We start from the raw sequence: 23782 nt of genomic DNA, 5'->3' as shown, positions 1-23782 counted from the left end.
CAGGCGACGCGAGCAGGCGGCGTAAAATGCCATAGTGAACGCTAAACTCAAGCTCCTTCGCCTTACTCCAACATTCCAGTCCCTATTTCACAACTTATGCCTTATGGCACACTTCTCGAATAATAATATACAAAAACTCAAGCTGCCATATCTTCATTCCTGTTTTCCGCGCTTTTATCATCCAGCTCCACGTGTGATAGTGGTTATATAATGAATTACAACACCTAAAACAGAAATTCGACAGCTCTGCAAATCATGTTCGTTTTGCGATAACTAGTTCATGAGCATCAGAAATTGCATCGATGGTGCAGCATGAAAACTTTCACCTCACTGCGCGTGCCTCATTGGCCAACGTGTACAGAATATTAAGCGAGTGGGTACGTGCCACGTCACTAAGGCAACAACAACTATAATCACAACAATTAATGCTGCACATATCGATGTTCCTCAAAAATTATTGCAAACATCACTTAATTACCACGGAACCATCCCTGTGACCGGTGGCCTAGCTGCTTATATTCCTCCCAGGAGAAAATTTGTTAATGGGAACTCATAATTGCTACCTGGTCTCAGAATTGCTAGGAATCTCTGGTTGGCTGCTGGTTGAAACGCGGTCCCAGTATAGGCACCAAACGGTTTTCTGCTGGGATCTATACATGGTCTCAGAAAGAAGCCATGGTTTTCTGCTTAGCCTCAGCAGGAAGCCAATTGGTTTTGTGCTCAGACATAACTGGTCCCAGAAGGAGCCTTCCGGTTTCCTGTTGGTGTTATGGTCCAGCTAGGTCATCAACTGGTTTTGTATTGGGTTCTAGTTCCAAATGGGAGCACATGTGGTTCCATAATGAGATCATCTGGGAACTTTGAAAGCCTTTTCTGTTGTTATAATGTTCTTCAACAAAAGAAGTTTTAGCTAAATCGGTTAAATTTTGCCTGCTATACAGAACGCAGATAGTGCCAGAGTTTATGGAGAAAACTATGCTTATTAATCGTTCCCTGCTAATGCCAGGAGACCCTTGAGGCAGTATATAAGCATGAGCCCATTAACATATTTTGAACCCGAGTGCGTAAGTCCACATATAGCTGTGCGTATTCCAGTGCTTTGTTGTTCTTGTAGGAGTCTGCTAAGTTTAAACATGTGTGTTCTCAATCACTATAGGCAGATCTGCATGATCCTGCAGGGTTACATATTTTAGTGTAGGTTGCATGTGTCTGAATTTTAAGCGCTCTGAAAATTAGGGAACTAATACTTCCTTGCAGTTTTTTGGAAAGGCTAGAAAACAGAGATTATACAAATGGTTTACTCAAAGGAATGTTGTTCGTGTTACCAGGGCAGCAATTGTTTCTGGCAGCTACTGGTCTAGCAGCTACCGAGACCAACAGCAAGGAGTGTTCCAATAAACCAATTGAATTGGGATTATTAAGAAACCAATTTAGATATTTTCACCCCTTGCGGCTTTGTACAACAAAGCATCGAAGATGCTTTAACATTACATATAAATGTTACAACAGTTACGTAACATTGCAATGTGGAAGAACAGTCACGCGAGAACTTTAAACCTCAAGAGCTTTACTTCAAGCCCCCCAAAAAAGGAACCCCACTCATCAAATTTCATTCAACTTTTACAATGAAAATTTTTTGCCGACCTGGACAAGACGACTGCCAAAAATCTTGCTCTAAGCATCTTCATGAAGTGTATATTTTAAAGCTTGCCACAAGTTCGCTGAAACACTCGACATACCTCAGGAGCACAGGCTGCCACGACCCATTTTGCAAAAGGTGGGAAGCCGAACAGCCTTGCACTCTGTGCTCAAAGACGAGGATTATAGTACAGTCTGCATCACTATTATGTAGAGTGGTCAAGTAGTGCAGACCAGTCAATAAAAGCTGAAATCAGACAGCAGCCTGCGGTTTTTCGATAACATGCTTCTACCCGCCTGGCTTGTAGGTCTATGTGGGTCAATTTCAGTGCAGATGTGGTCTCAAGAACGGGGCAGCAGCAGTGAAGTGTCAGCTTGCTTAGAATGCAATGTACTGCTTGAGCACTCTACTCAAGGGTGATGGAGTCTGTACCTATGGTGTGCAAGGATACTGGTGTACAACAATATTAGTCCATGGATGGATGGATGGGTGGATACGGCTGAACCCTTTAAATCGGGCGGTGGCTCAAACCACCTAGCCATGATTTATGAAATTTTACTCTTCTCTTGATTTCAGCCACCAATCAGATAACCTTCGCTTGGTTACTTCCACCCGCTTAAAATCTACTTTCCCTTCACTGTCCTTAAACCCCAGTGCTTGGGTAAATCAGCCCAGCTGCTTTCCCCTGTAGGGTGAAGCCCTTTACAGAAAAGTATCAAGTGTTCAGCGGTTTCCTCCTCTTCTCCGCACGCAACGCACAACGTGTCTATCTCGTGGTACCCGACTCTATATGTCACTATGTCTATAAATTCACTCCACAGAGCCCCCTAGTGGTGGTGCTCATATCTACATCTGAAAGCAGACATCAGTGCAACGCAAACAATGGTTTTATTTACATTTGTACAAAAATTTACAAATGTTGCTAGAGAAGCAAATATTTTGGTATAGGCACCGCAATGACATCGCTTGAGAGTAACAGTAGCATTATGCAAGCTGCACAGTTTAATTAAACCTCCAAGAAATAATTGCAACAATGCCCGCAGAGGGAAAGTGAAACACGGCACTTAAAATTTCAAACACCACTCCCTGCATGGGTTTTCTATATCTTAAACATCTACAACTAGAAGCACTTAAGGTCATGGCCTAAGCATGACATTAAATAGAAATCACACATAAATCCTGAAGGCAAAGGAAAAGGGCCACCTTCTGATTTGAAAAGGTGGTTTGACAAGTCTGGTAAATATTTAAGATGCAGTGCTACATACTGCGCAGTGGCATCACGGCTGGCAAGTGTCGCTCTTCGACCCTGCTCAGGCCAAATATCCAAAGTAGCACTGTGTTGTTCACATCCAACCAAAGTTTGAAGTAAGCATGTCAGCACTTATGGCCACAAAAATGAAAGAAGACTAGCTATGTGCAGTGAGAAAACAATTCTATTTAACAATGTGGATGACTGCACAGGTCACAGCCCAGCTGAAGTTCATGCAAACCGTGTACCACCACTGTGAACTATTTATTTCCGGATGAATGTAATTTAAATGCCTGGACATATAATCAAGATGAACCACACTCTGGATTCCCAGTTGAGGTCAAAAATCCATGGCACCATTATAGAAGATGGCCAAATAAAAATGCACTAGACTGCTGATGCCCCAGGCATCCTGAACTGAAAGGGCACGAAATCCTGAATGAAAATCGCACATGAAGTTGTGTGATTGGTGCTGTATTATTCACAGCAAACCAAAAGTGCATATACAAGGACGCCTCTGTGCAGTGTTGTTTGATAATGCTTAATGACAACCCTTGAGAGAAAACCCTTGAGACTTTGTGTCTATTCATGACTGTGTGCGTAATGATTCACAACATGACCACAGTGCTTTGGGTCAGCCAAAGAAGGAATCAGGAATCATCCTTTACAGCTACTTACAGAAGGGAAAAACGAAAGAAGCAATGTATAACACATAACACAATGAAAGAAAAGCTAAAAATGTAAAAAAATTGACACACTGACACACACAAAAATATTATTTCACAAAAACAATGTGCTGTAGAACAAATCAGCTGTTCCAATGGCTAAATTACACAAATTAGACTTCTAATTGGTTAATGATCATTCAGATTTCCAGATTTAAATTTGTCTGGTTTCTTTATTCACAAACATGAAAATATAGCTCAGTGGGTGGAAATCCTCATGGCAAGAAAATGCCAAACTTGCTGTCAATGCAAACTTCGCCTACTTGGCTGAAAAGATAAATAAACAAACTGAAAACTCAATCAAGCTTATATCCTTCAATCAACACTTTCTGGAGAAATGTGCGTTTTCTAAAAAGAGGCACTGACTTCCATTTTTAGCAGACTTCTCAAACCACCTTCATAACAGGTGGCAAAAACAATGAGATATGTGAGAGAATTCACTGCGGCATTGGAGAGGTCAATTTATTTGTTCAGGGACTGGGAAGCCCAAATGGGGTGCACTAGAAGAAAGAGACAGGAAAGATGACCTCTGAAAGCTTCCAGAGGCTGACTGACACACCTCTGACTGAAGACTGCAGCAGCACAGCAGATTGTCACACTTTGTAAGCTGTGTATGGGCTACATCGTAGTGAGCCAAGGCAAGCAAATGCTCGCTTGTAAAGCTATCCCTTGCATTCTGTATGTGGTATCTGACCAACGGGTCTCTAGATGCTCAAACTACTGTGTTAAACCCAACATGCCCATTCACACACAAAATGCTAGCATGCGGACAGTGCAGAAACACGGAGAAAGATGCAGGCACACCTCAATTTGTTTCCTCAACATCCAAGTGAAGAAAATAAGTCTTTCATGACTTTCATCCGCAGCAGCAGTCGCAGCACATGACCCATGTCCTAAACCTGCACCCTTAGATGCTTTAATGCGAGCAAATACTCGTATGTAGTCGCTGTGTTATTTGGTGAACATTTTCATGTGCATGTGTGTGCAGAATAAGCCTCTCTGGTGTTTTATAATAAAAGCCTAAAGAGATAAATTATAAAAATACTTTCAATTGTTCTCTGCCAAGGCTGTTAAAAAGCCCTCCTCACAGACCCCAGCAATCTCTGCACAACAGTACAACTACACGTCACAGGCAAGCCACAACTCAACACACTTGCCCAAACCATCAACTACCAAGCATTTCAAACATGAGACCAAAATGGTATCAACTGGAATTCTAAATAACTAACTGATTCATAAGGACGCTAAGTATGTGATGGCCAATTCCAAGAATGCCGCCCACTGCTTCCAGGACTGAGCAGACAGGTAGGCAATGAAGTCACAACAAACCCTACTGAGCAGCAGCTACATCATCAAGGCAAGCAACAGCTTGTGCACATTACACCATCACTGCACAGAAGCACCACCAGCAGATGTATGTGCAGCTGCTGCTGCTGCTGCCGCTACTACATAACCCTGTGTGCTATGTGTACTCGTAGCGGCACCATAGAGCAGTTTACAGCAGTGTGAACGTGGCTCTCTTGTGCAGTGCAACTGTGTCAGATGACGAGTGGCCAGTGGCATCTGGTGGCTAATAGGGCAACTATCGCAAGCATTTCTTTTAGCTTCTTTTAAGGTGCTCATTAACCACAAGGCATTTGATGTTTTTGAGCATGTGCAAGCACTTTAGAACATATTCAATAACGACTATCACCCTCACAGCAAAGTGCACCCCAGAAAGTCTGTGCGTTGAACGTACGGTGGCAGCACAAGTGCCTTTCTTGTGCACCTCCCCACAGCAGCAAGTGTCAGCGAAAGACTGGACAGCATCACATGCACACAGATGCGATGTTACCTGGCCATCTTCTCATGCCTGTGCTAATGAGGAGTTTCCCCGGCCTTCCTCCTCTTCCTACGTGCACTGTTTACCCATTTGTGACACACAAAAACACTTATCATAGTCAAACCAATGTTGCATCAACAAACCGAAAAGGACAATGTACTCACACAAACACACACAGTACAAAAAAAGAGAAACCCTCTTGTACAGTCCTCTGAGCAAACGCCATAGTGTAGTGCTTCTCTCCACTTCTTACATTTGTCTGGCCAAAAGCAGACATGTAAACTAGCATCCAGCGCCACTAAATGTGCTCGAGAACCTATCACAACAGGGCTCTATGACACTACCAGAAAATTTGTCCTCACCGCTTCTGCACTGCCCAACTGTACATTGGATGTGCTAGCATGCAGTAACAAGAAACAGAAAAAACAGACACTTTTGTACTCCTTACTATAAGCTGGCTTCCAGAAGTTTAACCCCTTCAGTCATGCATTGATAATTACACAATGGGAAGAAAACTCTCATTTTCAAACTTTTGCAAGGATCACGCCTGGACTCCATAGAAAAAAAAAAAAAGAAAATCCGCCATTCCTGGCAATTAACTATGCGATTCCTTCTTTCAGGTTGTCACTAGAACTTATTTGGAGCCATTTCAGTCATTTCTGTCAGATGATGTTGTTATGCAAACAGGTCAGCTTATTTTAGGCCTTCTAAGGTGCTGGTGCATGCAAAACAAGCAAACGCACACACACTCTCTCAGCGGGCGCACTTATGTAGAATATACAGACAAGCATGTTAAAAGCAGCGTTCCAACAGTAAAGTTAGCTCGGACTTGGGACGATTCTATGAGGCTAACTGCAAGGGGTTCAAAATGCAAGTTCCAGACATTCGTGGTACATTATATCCCAGCAGTAATTTAAACCAATATAAAGCAACACACATGTGGTGGCACCGTGACTGAAGGGGTTAAGGCAGAAACTTGCGGCATGGGAGATTCAGGGAAAGAAATAAGACTAGAGGTGTTATTTGAAGCCAACTGAATGAAGGAGAGGAGAGGTAGTGGGAAGGAGAGAGAGAGAGCCATAAAGGAGTTGCAACAAACAAGCTACAACAAGTGCCACTTTGAACGGGCTCTCTGCTCACCTGGTTTGTTCCCTTACTGTTATTATTACTGTTCTTGGTTTGCAGTTTGCAGTCATGGGACAATTTCATCAGCTTTAGTCCGAAACAAGCAGGGCCCTGCTGATATTACAGTATGAAAAGCCATTCTATTTATAGCTATTTATTGCAAACAACAAGCTGCAATAAAGCATATACTGTTTTCTTCACCACAAATGCCCATACATAAAAGCTTCTGAACCGCACTTTTTACACATCTCAATTTATAAAACAAGTTTACAAACCCCTGTCATCAAAAGCTGAAAGTTGTGAAATAAAATGCAAGACAGTGAAAAGTGCAGTTGTTAGGTAACTAAGTACACAAGAGGAAATTTGAAAAAATCAGCCTTTTACCTCTTGAATGGCGTAAGATGAAAAGCACATTTTTTTTTATTGCGGGCGCATAGTCAGCATATAAATGTCAAATGTAAAATGGGGTCAAGTTAAGAAAGCCCATTTTCACCATAAACCACTATTTTAAATGTGGCTGCATACCATAACATGAAATTGATTTCATATTAGTCCCTACAAATAAAACTTACAATTACAATAGTTAAAACTAAGCTAAACTAAGCCAGAGCCGTGATTAACACATAAGTGGGAGAAAATTGTAACTTGTGTGTGTGTGCACTAACACAACATGCGTCAGACAGTTGCTCGTTACTGTTGCCCGGTATCTTTATATTATGTGGCCAGCAGTGAGCACAGATTTTGCACTCACCAATTATTGCAAGAAAAGAAAGAAGTAAAAAAAAAAAACATTCTTGCCATAAAGAGCTCTGAGCAAAGAGAGAAGAAATCTATAAAAAAAATCACGAAGCACAAGGTGCAGTGGTGCTAAAAAAAAAAAGTGAGCACTCTTAAGCCCTACTAACAAAAGACAAGGGCACAAGATTATAATGTACAAGACAAACACAAAAACGAAAAACCTCACTTGTGCGGCAAAAAATAAAAAAGAGGGAGAGCTGGACAGAGGAGATAAAAGACAGGGGCCAGGGTGGGAGGGGCTAGGAAAAAGCAGGGGTGCCCTCTTCAGACAGTGCAGCCTCGAAGTGCTTGGACGATGTTAGGCGTCGCATGGCCTGCTCAAAGGCAGCAGAGAGGTTTGTCACTCGAGGGATGCTCAAGGGAGCCAGCCGAGGTGTGTCAGCACCAGGGTCGAGCAGTTTGCTCAGCATGTCCTCTAGCTGCTCCTGCCTTTCATCTGTAGTGGGCGAAAAAAAAAGACTGCCACTTAGACGTCTACATGAAGGCATTGCTGGGAAAACAGCCGGAAAAAGAAATTAAAAATAGTCTGCCTTGTGACAAGTGAATGAAGGTATGGGGTGTAAAGCATGCCATGCCTTCAAAAGTCTGCAAGTGAAACCCCTCATAATGAATGCTACTTCTAAAGTAGCACTGGCACACAGAAAAATTAGATTTATGCATTATTTACTCACTCCACAAAAAAGACATTGCTCACCTAACCTGGTTTGCACAAGTGGACCTGTGTTGTGATAGTGGGTAGATATCACACCTGCTGCACCCGGTAACGGTTACAAGGACAGGTCATGCACCTGTGATGAACCAGTTTTTGCCATGCAACAAACTCGCCCCGAGAGACTTAAGTTTAAAAAAGGTCTAGAGATATGTCAGTGCGGTCTGATCAGGTGGGTCGTATAGCAAGGTGGACATTATGTACATTGTAAGGCTCAATGACTAGACAATTAATGAACTAAAATTAACTAATCAGCTTTTTATTTTTATTTTAGGGCGCAAGACTATATTGTGGAGGCCGTCAACATCTAAGGTGAACACCGTTTTTAAATTTTCTCCACAAGCAATGTGGTTAGAAAAAGTTGATCGAGTTGGCTTTTCTATGTTGCAGATTTATTAGCATTTTCAAATGCAGCAAATACAGACATTTGTACATTTTATCATGTAAAAGCAGTTAACTTGATTTCGGCAACGATACTGTGTGCATCAACACCATATTATAAATGTGCAATGTGGGAAAGCCAACTCAACGAGCTTCAAAATGTACAAATGTGACGTTAAATTTTATTGACCACACTGCCAATAAAGAAATTTTACAACCCGGGTTCACCTTCAATGTTCACGGCCTTCAAGTTGATAAGGTAACTTAGTTACATCCTAATTACTGAGCTCTGTCACACGCATAATGGCCGCCTTGCTGTACAATCCGTGTGCACAGACTGCACCGATGTATCTCCGACAGTTTTTAAAATAAGAATCTGCAAGCAGTTAAAAAAAAATAAAAAAATTGCCCTGTATATGTACAAGGCCTGATGAAGACGGCAAGCCACCACAAACACACAATGTCTGAAAGCTTAGCAGAATGCTGTACAACTTTCTACTTTAATGTCCTGCTCCTTATTAATTTATCTAAAAATGGTGGGTACATGGCATTTGAATACAACAGCAACATCATCCATCCTTCTCTGTCTCTCTCCGTGTCCTGTTGACTACAGCGCTTCCGAAAACGACATTGTTGTGTATAGAGGGCGCTATTGTTATCTATCGCAAGCGCCACCTACATTCATCTGTATATAAACAGCATAATCAGAATAAACGGGGGGTCATTTGGTGGCACGTCGCCGCCCACGAACCTTGGCATCATTCCTTGCCTTGGCAAATATGCTTCGATGCCACCATGTACTGGCGCAGTCAACGGTCCGGTGGCTTGACGTTTGGCCATCTCAACTACAGGATTGCGGTTGGTCATGTGCGGGAGGCATGTCAGGCGATGGATTCGCTTGCGCTACTGCCAGTGGCCCTTTTTCTGGCAGTACCTGGACAACCACCTGTACCATAGCACCAATGAAAGGAGGACTTTGAAAATTTTCTACAAGAAACAGGACTCGATGAGAAGTCACAGGTTTGGAAGAGGGCCATCATATTCCGATGTCTAGGCATTGAGGGTCGTCGGGTTTTCCGCACGCTTACTCCGGAAGCGAAAGTTGCGAGCGCTGCAACGGATTCGCTCGACCAGAAGACAGGACAAACAAGTACTCCTGCGGACGTTTACAAAGACGTGCTCGCCTTACTGGAACACCATTTCACAAGCGCTGTGAATGTTCTCGTTGAGTGCCGCCGATTCAAGCTGCGACGGCAGCTCCCGGACGAACCAATATGCGACTACGTCACAGCTCTCTGTCAGCTGGCAAAGAACTGCGACTACGGCGATTTTCTTGAGGCAGCTTTGCGTGACAAGGTTGTCGATGGCATTCGAACAGTAGAACTGTGACAGAATCTGTTATTGAAAGGGTCGACGCTAACGTTGGATGAGGCAGACGACATCCTGCGGATGTATGAAGAGGCAGTAGACGGTGCTCGACTGTATGAGGATGGTCACGACGCTTACCGGCCCAGCGAGTGACGGAGGCGAGATGGTCTGCATTCTTTTTTGGGACTTCGGGGGTATTATTCTTGCTTTATTCCGCACTATGCAAAGGAAGTGGAGCCATTGCGGCGGCTTCTTTGCAGGGGTCAGGAGTTCTGCTGGGACCAGAGCGCTGAGGACAGTTTCTGCAGAGCTAAGGCACTGCTGGCATCCTGCGGGGCAGTGGCCATGTTCGACGAGGTGCTACCTGTACAGGTGACTGCTGATGCCTCAGCCTAAGGGTTAGAGGCTGTGTTGTAACAAGTTGTTGATGGCGAGTCACGCACGGTGGCATTCGTGTTCAGGACCTTGACACCACAAGAACGCAGGTATTCTACACGAGAACGGGAAGCCTATGGGCTTACGAGCATTGGCATGTGTATTTGTGGGGCCAAAAGTTCATTCTAAGGACTGACCGTCAGGCACTAGTGACTTTGTTATCCAGCAATGGCACAGGTCGGCGCCCCCTTCGAATAGAAAGGTGGCGTGTAAGGCTGACGCAGTATAACTTCACTGTACAGTACACAAAGGGAGAAACCAACGTGGTGGCTGATGCACTGGTCCGGTTGCCCGTGCTATCAGTGGAAGGTGAGCCTTTGGAGGAAGTAGTTGCTGCAGTGTCAAGTGTTGTTATGAAAAGTCAACTACAGGAATCAACACAGAATGACCTAGTGCTACAAGAGGTGATGCAGTATGTCGTATCTGGGTGGCCAGGAAAAAAGGAGCTCGCAGGATAACTGTAGTTGTTCGCACGCATTCGGGATGAACTTTCTGTTGTGGAGGGGTTGTTGTTTCGTGCAGAGCGAATAGTGCCTTCAGCAGATCTCGCATCCAAGTTTATTGCAATTGCTCACGAATCTCATCCGGGCATTGTCAGGTCAAAACAACAGCCGCGAGAGTTATGCTGGTGGCCCAGAATGAATGACAATATGGAAAATGCCATCAGGAGCTGTGCAGTTTGCAAAGCAGCAGATAAGTATGCAAAAACTATGACAGCACCCCTGCAGCCAGAACAAAGGAAAGAGAAGCCATGGCATAAGTTGGGAATAGATATTGTGGGGCCAATGGAACGAGAACCACCCGACTGCAGGTTTGCAGTAGCAGTCGTGGATTATCACGACAAGTAGCCTGAAGTTTTTTTTTGTTTCATGTATAACTACACAGTCAGTAGTCAAGGTCTTGCTAGTGCTTCGGTAGAGCTTTGCTAGAATGTGGTCACAGATAATGACCGTCAATTCATGTCCACATATTTTCAGGAATTTTTACACGCCAGGCGCATTGAGCATAGTGTGACGTCATTGTATTACCCTCAGCGCAATGGCCAGGTCGAACGGTTCAATCGTGTTCTGAAGGAGTACCAGCAGACAGCGTCACTGGAGCGCAGGCCGTTGAGGGAAGCCATCCTGGAGTACCCGAGTGTCTACAGGGCTACACCACGTGCCACAACAGGGGTGTCTCCAGCGTTCCTGCTACACAGAAAAAGACCTCAAACTCGATTAGGTGTGGTTGACCTTCCAGGAGAAGGAGTCTTCGATGAGAAAGTGGGCCACATGGCAGACTTGCGACAGTGGGTCAAGAACCGGCAACAGCGAGTGAAAAGCTACACGGATGAAAAACGGGGTGCCAGAGATTCCACCATCAACGCAGGGGACTTTGTGAAGATACGGCGAGATATCGGCACGAAAGGCGAGCAGAAGTTTTCCGTGCCACTGGAGGTGAAGAAGCGTATAGGTAGGGATTCATTTTTACTAGCAGATGGGAAGAAATGGAATGCATCAAAGTGGGCAGTTCAACCAGATGCATAGTTGTTGGTTCAGAAAGTGAAGGGGTATCGCGCTGGAGCAGTTGGTTTGGAGACTGATGTGCCTTACTTCGAGTCTTCTGCAGGCCTCGATACTGGGGACACGACTTTGGCAGCAGCAGACATTGTAACAGCGGCTGATGACCGTCAGGAGTCGGTGCAGGATGCAGCAGAGGCAGACACAAGGCATCAAGAAGTTACGCCGACTGCCGGTGCAGAGTGTGCAATGCTTGGCGGGCAGCAGACGGAACACACTGAACAGCAAGGAACCACTTTGTGGACAGATCGCAGCAACAACGGACAGTGCCCACATGGTACCGGGATTATGTAACCTAAATATGCTAGTTAGCATTCTGTTTTCTTTTCCTTTTTGCCTGCCTGAAGCAATATTGGAGTTTTAGCATGCATTTTTTTATGTTGTTCTAAGGGGGTGAAAGATGTTGTGTATAGAGGGCGCTATTGTTATCTATCGCGAGCACCGCCTACCTTCATCTGTATATAAACATCGTCATCAGAATAAATGGCGGTCATTTCGTGGCATGCCGCTGCCCACGAACCTTGGTGTCATTCCTCGCCTTGGCACCAATGCTTAGGCGCCACCACAGACATAAATGCACCAACTAGCCCGATTCATCACCCTTCTGAACAGCAACATATTTCACAAAGTATTTTATGAGATAATTGGGATGTATTTCACAACATTTTAATAACAATTCCCAAAACATGAGTGGTGCACCCGTTACTGTACATCGGATGTCGTTACTGTACAGATGGAAGAAACACTTGTTCTGTTCCCGTCTCTGTGCCTTCATGCTTCACTAAGATCAACTGAAGGAACAACCAACAGCCTCAGCAGTGCCTACGAAACTGAACAATTAAAAGGACAAGGGTGTTCTGCCCAAATGGTACTCTCCACGACCTCTTGAGGTCACGCCTGGCAGACCACAGCAGTTCTGTATTTAACCAGGAGGCACACACGGCTCCTAGCAGTGAAGTGCAGCCATCTGACCGCATTTTGGCAGCGTAAACTAAAATAGAGCAGAGCGCCATCAAAATCAGCCACACTGGTGGTAGTTACCACCCCCCAATGCTTTCGTTTCATTTCCAAGTGGGAACAAAATTCAGTGAAATTTCTCAGCATACGGCTTTATTATACAGGGGCTAAACAAAAATAAAATGCAGTGGTTTATAGAAGCAAAGTTACCATGGATAAAATACTTCACTAAAAACGAAGTTTGGCAGATCGACGATTAACTGTATTTCAAGCTGCTCTATGATCAATAAAATTCACTTTTGTGGCCAGAACGTTTTTCAGACCATCCTATTTGGAAAATTTTCCAGTTCTTGCTAAGTCTCCAGCAATACTGTGAAACAATTTGTAAGAGTGCTGCTTTTTGATGACAAGGTGAATGAAGAGCACAGTTCCCACTAACCAGCAGAGATCGCAAAGTGCAATAGGACTCTCACCTGTCATGGCGAGTCCCAGCATTGTACACCACCTGCTGCGAATTTCCTCCACAGCATGAATGTCCCTGATGCCAGCCTGGGGGCTCTGTAGTGGTGCCAGGTGTGGTAGCACGGTGTTTTTCATCACGTCCACAGCAGCCAATGACTCCCGTAGCCCACCCTCCTCAAACTGCCGTGCACAGTAGTCGTTCAGCGCCTGCAGGTCACCACTTTTCAGTTTCCATCTAGCACATTCAAGCACTGATCAAAGGAGTCCCCCAACATAATTCTCAAACCAAGGCCTTCAGGAGATTCAATTTCCACACAAATGCTCATGCCTTCCAAAACATATCAATATATCAAAACATATCAATATCAATGTAACTATATATAATTTCCCTTTCATTGCAATGAGCGTGCAGTAAGCCAGTTTTAAAAGCTGCACATGAACATTACCACGAAAAAGGATCCAAAAACCAATGTAGCCATGCAATGTATCAGTAAAGCAAAGTGTGATGACACATATAGCAAATACAAAGGCCAGGAAGCCTTAAAAAAGAAAAGTAGAGTGCAATCAAAATTTGACTTAAAAACAAGACAGTCTCACAAATTTCTCAACTCAGCAATGCAGTTACAGTTCAAAGCCAAATTCTTTTGACACGACAGCGTTAAGAGTCCTTCCTGTTCAGCGGAAAACCAGCGTCATCATCGCTGGTGATGGCGTGAGTGAAAAATCTCCGAGAAGCATGTGGTCCACCTGTCACATGACCTTCTGACATCATCACATTGTGTTCATCGCGGCAGATGGCAACCTGCCAAGTGCATTGTGAGCAAACTGCCCGCAGTGGCAGGTGGCAGTTAAATTATTTATTAGTACCAAGAGGTTGCTCATGCAGAGCAACCTCTCTTACTTGTGAGACCCCTGCTTGCACTTACTTGCTCGCACTAACTTACGAGCTCTCTGGAGCTTGTGAGACTCGGAGAACAACCTGTGTCTCACAAGCCCCACCAGTGACTGTCTGAAACAGCCAAGGTAGTGGCACATTGCTTAATCGCTGCATCACTGCGTGCAGCAGAAGTGGTACGAAGACTCCCTGCTATCTATGAATGTAATGTAGAGAAGACGAATTCTGAAAATATAGGCATGAAACCATTAACACTATCGTGTCATACCTAAGGCGGAGCTCATGTGTCCCCTCCAGTTTTTTAATTCGGACAAAGTTTCAAGTTTAAGCATGGTGAGGGCTGCACAAATTTTCGTTACACAGGCTTTCCCACAGGGCAGCTTGATGGCACAACAGTGGCTGTCAGCTCTGCTGTAATACTTGTTGAGGAGCTAGCTTCCTCAAAGAAGGTAGGAAGGAAGATGTGGAAACTTGCAGGCTAAACACATTAATTCAGTTATCACAGGTATATTTGTGCCTGTGTGTGTGTCAGCATCTGTTACACGCACGGTGCAACATGTGGCAGCACTGAGCAACGCAACTTCCACCCACCTAGCAAAAAATGGAGGGGACGCTTAAGCTCTGCCATAGGGAATGATGCGATAGCATTAAGGGGTGAATGGCCACACAGTTGAACCTCGTTATAAGAGGCACAGATGTAACAAACAGTCAGAAATAAGAGACTTGTCACTCGGCCGCCCTCTCTCCATCAAATGGACATCTTTTGTAATAAACATCGGTATAGCAGACATTTGGTAATAAACAACAAGTAACGTTCGAATTTTAAACAATAACCACATGCATTAGAGACCACGGCAGATGTTCATGAAGGACAAAAAAAAGGAAGACCCCAGCAACAGCCTTGGGACGATTTTCAGCACCACAACCCTAAAGGCAGCGCCCATGAAGAAGCCCGTCTTACTGGTGGAAAAAGGCGGGAACTATGGGCGAAAATGCTATTTAAGAGCACTCAACTGTGTAGTCCGGCATATTCCCCTCGTCGCTGTTTTTTAACATGTATCGTCTTTCTCACTGCACGTAAATAATGTAAATACTGTGAACATATTTGTCTTGTAATTTTCCTAAGCCTCCCTGTCTCCTCGTCCTTACTCCTGCAGGGACACCACTGCAGACACGAGCAACCACAACAGATGGCACCAGTCTGATAGAAGCCAGCTCTCAACAACTGATTACCCCGGTGGGAAAGAACTCGAATCCCAACAGCGGCCAAAGCGCGTGCTATTGTTGACGGACGGACAGAATGGTGGGCGAGCAGGCGGGTGGATGTATGACCAAAATTTCGACTCGCAAAAAATTCTGCGAAAACACTATTTTTTTCACCGCATTATGAATCCTCTCCCCAAACTGATGTCAACTTTTATGGAAAAAAGTGGGTTCGTTACATAAGTAAATACGTAACTTGTGGGGCTTCTTCCCCAGTCTGCGGATGCGGCGCTACAGCTTGCAAGCTGCCATAGCATCCATGCATCGCAGAGAAGGCAAGGTGCGGTCGCTCCTGTGATATTTATTATACGACTGAAACTAACATAGTATAGGCCAGCTAGATGTGAAACATCAATGAAGGCACATCAACGGCGATTGCTGCGCGAAGAATGGTTTCCAACCTGCCTGCGGTACTGCCGTGAGTATGCAGGCATTCACCCGCACCTAGAATGGCACGAGCACGCAGTGAAGCTGCTCTTGCTACTCCGCAATTACGAAGCTTGAAACCCGAAAAAAAGGGCCATGAGTCAACAGTTTGCGTGGCACGAAGGTAATGCCACAAGCCAACGTGAAAGCCTTTGCCTGTGCGCTGCAATGCACGGCCCTCGCCACCGCTCCGGATGGTACAATTTAAGTGCCGTGCTGATAGCCAACACGTGCCGTCTCCGCTCCTGCCTTTAAAGCTCGTCGAAATTATGGTGGAGACCTTGAACAACATAAGCGGGATGTGAAGAGAGTCCGTTTCCCAAAAGAACGACAAGCATGCTAACCTAAGGAGGGGACACGCGGCAAGAACTGTGTTCCTGCACCACTCCTGGCACAGTGGCGCAGCGGTTAAGGAATGCGCCACTGCCCTGCGATGGCAGGTGCTTCCAACGATGGGGCTGGTGCGACCCAAATTGCTCTTCCCGAGCAACCTCTTGTGACCTGTTGTCAATTTAGCTGCCACCTGCCACGGTGGTCAGTTCGCTCACAATCCGATGGGCAGGCTGTGAACAAGCCACAAGGTCATGTGACCTAGGTGGCCCCCCTAGGTTGCTTCTGTGGGGATTTTTTGCTCACAAAGCTTCCACCGCCCCCAGATTTTCTGCAGGAGCCTTAACACTACCGCGTTAATAATTAAAATAAATGCATATGACACACTCTTAACAAATTATCAAGTCTGCAACAGATGCACAAGACAAAAGACGTTAAATGCTACTTAGGAAAGCTACCTTACAGTGTCTTAACTCCAATTCATGGCTCCCTCTGCACAAGTTATGGGCATACATGCCTTCACAGCTGTGACTTTTGACTCGGTACTGCAGCATGCAGGAAAGGAAATTGTTCTCACATATGCACAAGCACAGACAAGTGCAGATGTCACTACTGTTCTGCTGTACAGATGAATACTATAAAGCTGCTATATGACTGTTCAGGTTGCTGTCATAGTTGTTACTACAGCAAGCCTTTCCCTCTTTCCCATCTTCTTGCTTCTTGACCTGCACAGTTCACAGAAATGAAGTATCCTGGATAACAAATTTTTTATGCCTATGATCTGTCTGAACTGGGGCCAAGACAGGGATGAAACACTTAAATTTCCCTTCAGCGCATCTATTTCAAACAGAAAAGGTTTAACCATCATTCCTCACCCACACAGCAGCAACAAAACTGCACAGTGTGGCTGGTAACGTAGTTTGGTGCTCTATTTATACACCTGAACGAACTGCTCGCATTCAGTTATCAGGATTTACATCCCAGGGGCTATCATTAAAAGCCTCTTTCTTTTACCGTTTGGCATAAGGGCCCAGAAAGAAGGTTGTAGTAGCCATGGTACGGAGCCCCTCAAGTATCCTACAATACTGACTACTCCAGACAGAACAAGCTCAGCTGTCATTCCATACCAGCAGAGCCAAGCGACGGCAGTATGTCAGCAGCCGCGGATCGAAGCCCAGGTGCCGGGCATGGGGCTCTGCGGGTGGAGGCCTCGCGAGCAGCATTTCATTGAGGGCACACGCAGTCCCCAGCAAGTGCACAGCCGACTGTAGCCGCTGCGACCAGAGGTGCTCTAGGCCCATGGCGAAGGCGCTAGCCAGGTGCCTGAAACGGCCATACAGCTCATGCCAGCCCCTGTATGTGGCCTCCATTTCTACGTCGCCTGCCGCCCCCATTGGAGACAGCTCCGAAAGCCAACGCAGTGCCTCCTGGGAAGAGGTGAGGGAGAGAAAAACAACAACAAAACTATGTATTTTTGCACTTCAGTAACAATGTACAGCCTTTGCCAAAAGTGCAGAGCCTGCGGCACTTGCTTCTAGGCCTTGCTGTACGGCTTGTTATGCATCACCAGCGTTCCAGATCTCTTAAAGGCAATACAGATTACCGTCCTCAAGTTAGCACTTCCATGGAAGCTACAAAAGCCCCACTGTATGGCTTGGAAGCAAGTCTCAATGACTTTTTACTTTTAACAAAGGTCGTAGGTTCGTTCCCTTGTCGAGGCCACTGAAGTCCTGTACTACACGAATGCAACCCAAACAACGCGTACAACTTGTTTTTTGACAAATTGATCCTATGTTATGATGAAGCATTTCTGTTACGGCAAAATAGACCTGAAAACAAAAAAATTCGTAAACCATGGATTACTTCTTCCCTGTGAAAGAAGATAACAAAGAAAAACAATATGTATCACGCTTTTGTAAAATCTCGGGACTTGAGCACATTCGCTGCTTTCAAGAAATACAGAAATGAAGTTAACAGCGAGGTTAGGAAAGCAAGACTAACCTATTATGAAAAACTGTTCGCAAGAGTAAGAAACGATCCCAGTACGATTTGGGCCGAGGTTCAAAACATTAGTCGTGGAAATACAACTCCAATTGTAACCTTTATAACGCCGTCAGGTTTGGTAAATGGGAAGGAACCCGCATCTGCACTGAATGATTATTTTCTGAAAAGTTGTGAGAACATCAACACGAATGTAGATCACGCAGAAGAACTTGTGCTACAGGAGCCTGGTGTTATAAATTCTATACATTTAATCCCAGTTACTCCAGTTGAAGTAAAACAATTGATAAGCAAGATAAAAAACAATGTTGCTGCTGGTTTCAATGACATAAAACCTGTACCTATAAAATATGTCTCAGATATAATATCTCCAATTTTATCCCATATTATCAACAGAATGTTTGAAGTTGGAGTTTTTCCTGAATATTTAAAAATAGCACACGTTTGTCTGATTTTTAAAGGTGGTAATGAACAAGCAGTCAATAACTACAGACCTATATCTGTATTGCCCGTCATTTCCAAAGTGTTTGAAAGTGCTTTGAACAATAGGCTGGAAAATTTTTTAATAATGTAATGTAGTAACCGACATGCAATACGGGTTTCGAAAGAAACGATCATCGGAACTAGCATTACTAGACATCAAACATGACATAATCAATAATTTCGAGCGTAGACTTTATACACTTTGCTTATTTCTTGACTTGAAGAAATCATTCGATTCTGTGTCTCACAACATTCTCTTATCTAAACTAAATACTTATGGGGTGCGCTGAATCGCTTTAGATTTAATGCACGGCTACTTATCCGACCGGTATCAATACGTCAGCATTAATCAAGAATCTTCTTCATATGCCAAAGTAAAGAATGGTGTTCCCCAGGGGTCCATTCTCGGACCGCTGTTGTTTTTAATCTATGTAAATAATCTTTGCAGCATACCAATCTCCCCGAAAATAATTATGTACGCAGACGACACTAACATTTTTTTCGTGAGTGATTCACTTATTCAACTTCAATATGATGTTAATTATTACTTGAAACTCCTTTCTGGCTGGCTTAACAAGAATAACTTGCAGCTGAATACAAGCAAGACAAAGTATATGATATTCGCACCCATAAATAAACCAATCACCACTAATATTGATCTTAATTTTCATGGTGTCAGTCTAGAGCCGGTTAAGGTACAAAAATTTTTGGGTGTGTGGTTTCAGGACACGTTGTCATGGAATGTTCACGTGTTGAAACTGGCGGTCGAGTTAAGTAAGGCAGTAGGTTGTCTTTATAAACTAAGCCCATTGGTACCACAGTGGCTTAGTACCTCGCTATATTATACGCTTTTCTACTCCAGAATGTCTCATTGCTCGCTAATCTGGGGAACAACCATGCAGGGCAGTTTTCATAAGCTGATTACTCTACAGAAACGAGTGCTGCGCATATTTGAAAACTACCACGGGCAACCCCAATATTTTCCGACAGATATATTATTCAGAAAGTATTCCCTGATAAAGGCTAACCACTGATACTGTTATAAGCTCCTGCAACATGTTCAGAACCAGAAACTACGGTAGGCAACAGGTACAGTTCCAAATATCGTCTCTACTAAATCACACTGAAAAACTACTTGACTTCAGCAAGCCAATTCCGAAAAGTTCCTTAAGAATGTAATGTTGCAAGAAAACAATGAATTCATTTGATTTATTTTTCTTGTTTTTTGCTAGCATTTATGGCCTTTCAGTGTTGCTTGTTTTATCCCTTTTGTCCCCTAAAGAGGGAATCAAATGTTCGCAATTGTAGTTCTATATGTAAATCTTGTACAGGCACCCCCTCAAAGTGCTTCTGTGGCATGCTCGCTCAGTTTTCCTGCATTTAAAGCACATAGACTTGAACACTCTTCTGGCATAAGTGAATGCAAAGGTCATGGTGGCAGCCTGGCAAGTAGAACAACACTGCTTTTGACACCAGTGACAGAGTGAACAATTTGAGCAGTTCCTAACTCAGATTTGATGTACTGAGTTGCGCAATCGCTTTAGCCTAAGCATTTACGTTTTTCCCAGTGGCGCTGATTCAAAATGCAATGAATTTCTTGGAGAAGGCTAACGTGTGTCCGAGCCACTTCCCCACACCCTCTTCCCAGCTAGTCATGCTTCCAGTATGCAGGAAAATGACAACAGGCAGTGGTTCTGCCACAAGTGAAAACGCGTTTGCCATCTCTAGGCATGCCCATTAGCAAGCGGGTGGATGGGAGAACGAGAAAGAGAGGCAGCTGCTTCATTAAAGGGCAGTGGCTTAGCTCGGCCATGCCAGGATATACGCAGCGAGAGCACGTGGTATACGCATATACGTAGCATATACATATCGGCATGTAGCATATACGTAGCATAGCTTGGTTAGCCTTGGTTAATCTTGATTTCAAGTCCAGGTTAGTCTGGTTGTCTGGCTAGTTGTTGCCACGTGGTTCGTCACGTGGTTGCTCACATGACCAGTCACGTGGTTGGTCACGTGGTGCGGTGCGACTACGGTGGGAATGCGCGCACGGCGAAACTGCGAGTTCGTGGCCAATCTAGCTTTCGCTACAAAAACCTTTCCGTTGTTACAAAGACGTTAGTTGATCTCCCTTTCACTAGGGACTTTGATCGCATTGACGGCATGGCTTCGGAAGAACAACGTCCTATGACTTTGACAAGCAATCACCATACTGCTAAAAAAGTAAAATTATAAAGTTGCAGTATGGTAGTATGAGTCGTAAAGAATCACATATATTACATTTGTTACGCTGAGTGTGCCCCTGAACCTTCAAGCACACTGACAGAAAAAGCCTCAGAAATAAAGAAGTAGCCTAATCTTCGGTATAAAGCCAGCGGGCTATATAGTCTGAAGTTAAAATTTTGGGCTTAGTGGACTATCTATACATGCGGACTATACACCATTTTCCATGTCGGCCATTAGAAATGCCCAGCACAATGCCCAGAAATTCTGGTAAAAAAATTAAATGCTGAGTGAATTCGTTAAACTAAACGCAACATAATTACAAAGTGAAAAAGGAAGGAAAAACCTCAGGGTGCTTGCCAACAAGAGGACTTGTCTACGTATGAGCAAAGCGTTCATCACTGGTGGGGTTTAAATATGGTCATCCCTTCGAGGAGGAAGGTGCGGTGAGGGGGAGGAGGGTGTGAAGTGAGAGTAATCATAATCATCATCATCATCAGCCTGACTCCGCCCACTGCAGGGTAAAGGCCTCTTCCATGTCTCTCCAATTAACCCTGTCCTTTGCCAGCTGCGCCCACCGTATGCCCTCAAACTTTTTAATCTCATCCGCCCACCTAACCTTCCGCCGCCTCTTTTAGCAAACCATGTACTGTGTTACCGTAACCAGACTACCGGGAGCCTGCGTGCCATCAATATGCATGCGCACATTGCCTTGAGGACACCAGATGCCACCAGGCCCCCAGCAGCTGCACATGCGCTTGCTGTATCGAAACCAATCAGCACGTGCGGCCTGGCGATGGGCGGGCTCCCGGTACTCCGGTAACACGGTACACGGTAAGCTAAAGGTGTCTAATATGTATGTACTCTTCGCATAGGTTACTTTTGACAGCTTTACAGACAATGTAAGCACCAGCTGGCATGACACCATTTCTGCCTTTCCACTTGGCTGCAGCTGGCAAGCATAGGTTTCGTCCTTTCCATGTGGCTGCACCCCCGCGAAACTGATTTTCCTCCTTCAACAAGACAACCCCCAGGGCTTCACCAAGACACGTAACCGCTTTTTCACTAGTGACCCACCACTTGCCAACAGAGGCAGGTGGCAGCTGGAGGCTTCAACCACAGACAGGACACAGCTAGCACAATCCCGCGCATATGTCAAAACACGCGACAAACACCAACACACGGCCGCAGCAGACGAACATTTCTGCACGTTTGCACTCGACTTGGCTGCCGCACCAAGAGCACTAGTGTCAGGCTACACTCGCGCCGCAAAAACTGGCGCTGCACTGGCACGGCACTTTTGTGAACTAGTGCAGAAATTGCAGCCAAATCGAGGAGACCATATGGCTGCAACATCTGCAGAAGGCGTCTGGTAGTAGGCACACAATAGGGTCCTGCGCACTACCTGTCGAATTGGTGCCCCGATGGGGTCCTTGTCCAGCTCTGGTTGGGAGAACTGCTCTAGAAGGACTCGCTGCAGGTGTGGCTGCACTGGAGCACCATTGAGCAGCAGGAAAAGACCGATGTGTTGCAGGCGTGGGTCTTCCTCGTCGGCGCCACTCGAGCGACATGGCCATGGTGACGATGTAGTTCGCTGCTGTGCCAGTCGTGCCAACCGCTGAAGGCGTGCCAGTTCCTGCAGACCCCCCAAAAGCAGAATATTAGAAAGCTGATGCCGTAGCTCAGCTGGTAAAGCACCAGACGCGAAATTCAGAGGTCCTGGGTTTGAATCACACCGGCAGCATGTGGTTTTGTTTTTTCTGCTTTCCAATCAATTATCTTTCAGTGATAAAGCAATTAATTTACTGCATTCCCATTGATTTAAGAAAAACAGAAACATTCCCCTATACTCCTTGGTTTCGGTGACTGTTGGCATCCTCCACCAATAAGGAGGCACTCCAATGTGAGTGGCTGCATGGCTGGGCTTTTAATCCGGCCTTTCTTTTATTAGTGTGGTAGCTGTCTCAATAAAGACGAGCAGCCGCACTGAACAGGAAAGGAAAACTGGCTATGAGAAAGGAAAAGTGCAGCAACTGTCTCACTCTCGGTGGGCACCTCAGGTGTGCAAAGAGGATAAGAGTGGAGGAGGGAGTGGAAGAAGAAAGAGTGAGAGAGGTGCCTTAGTGGATGGCTCTGCAACGATTTCGACCACCTGCAGTTCTTCAACTTGCATGCACTGCCATCGCATCGCACACAAACATCTTTTGTACTTCGTCACCATTTAAAATGTGGCCACGACGGCCAAGATTTTTATCTCCACAAGAGATGATCCTCAAAAAACAAAGTGATATATACCTGGTAAAATGTAGCTGGACATACACTTCCGTAAGCTGGTGAGAACCAACTAAACCTCACTGCTTCTGGGTACAGCTTGCACACGCATCTGCAGCAACATTGCGGTGTCTTAACTGGAAATTTCAATGCATTTCATTGATTGTCTGAATAGTAATGGGATTCCAAAAATGCAAGTTACAGCAGCCCTCTCTATTTGTAGTATCCAATGTCATAAAGCAAAAAAAAAAACAAATCAAGCATGTTTTGGTAGGGAAGTATGCACCATTTGTTTACCCATGGCAACTAAATGCTGCAACTGCTTCCACCATACATTTTTTGTAAGCAAAAAAAAAAAAAAATAAATAAATCCCTGAAATTTGAAATAAACTGCGCCTAACGGTGTTCCAATATTCATCCAAGAATCCCATTATTACAGTGTCCCCTACTAAGAGCTGGTGGCAAGATATTTCCATGGTAATTTTTTTGACCCTAAGAATAAAACTTGTCCCAAAATTGGTCCTGAGAAAACTGCAGCTGCTGCTTATCTCATGCCAATAGTGCACAAATACACCATTAGCATGCCGCTACAGGCACTCATCGCAGAGTAGGGTAGTTAGTATCACTGCAGCAGACATTGGCTACTGCAATTGTGGCAAGCTGT

General features: G+C 44.8%; 1 protein-coding gene across 4 annotated transcripts in view; it reads right to left on the bottom strand.

Annotated features, from left to right (window-relative positions):
• Positions 1 to 2510: 2510 nt before the first annotated feature.
• The window catches only part of LOC144093712 (ubiquitin carboxyl-terminal hydrolase 25-like), a 90359-nt gene continuing 69087 nt past the window's right edge, over positions 2511 to 23782 (bottom strand). For all 4 annotated transcript variants that reach the window (XM_077627318.1, XM_077627320.1, XM_077627321.1 and 1 more), the window contains 4 exons: positions 22253 to 22483; positions 17271 to 17570; positions 13241 to 13436; positions 2511 to 7794 (listed from right to left, as the gene is read on the bottom strand). In XM_077627318.1, coding sequence (XP_077483444.1) covers positions 7598 to 7794; positions 13241 to 13436; positions 17271 to 17570; positions 22253 to 22483 — 924 coding nt within the window. In that variant the 3' untranslated portion in view covers positions 2511 to 7597. The remainder of the gene's footprint in view (positions 7795 to 13240; positions 13437 to 17270; positions 17571 to 22252; positions 22484 to 23782) is intronic.

Source organism: Amblyomma americanum, chromosome 6 (assembly GCF_052857255.1).
Source record: "Amblyomma americanum isolate KBUSLIRL-KWMA chromosome 6, ASM5285725v1, whole genome shotgun sequence".
NCBI classification, from domain to species: domain Eukaryota; kingdom Metazoa; phylum Arthropoda; class Arachnida; order Ixodida; family Ixodidae; genus Amblyomma; species Amblyomma americanum.
Note: the sequence above shows the minus strand (reverse complement) of the source record. Positions and strands in the feature narration are given on the sequence as shown.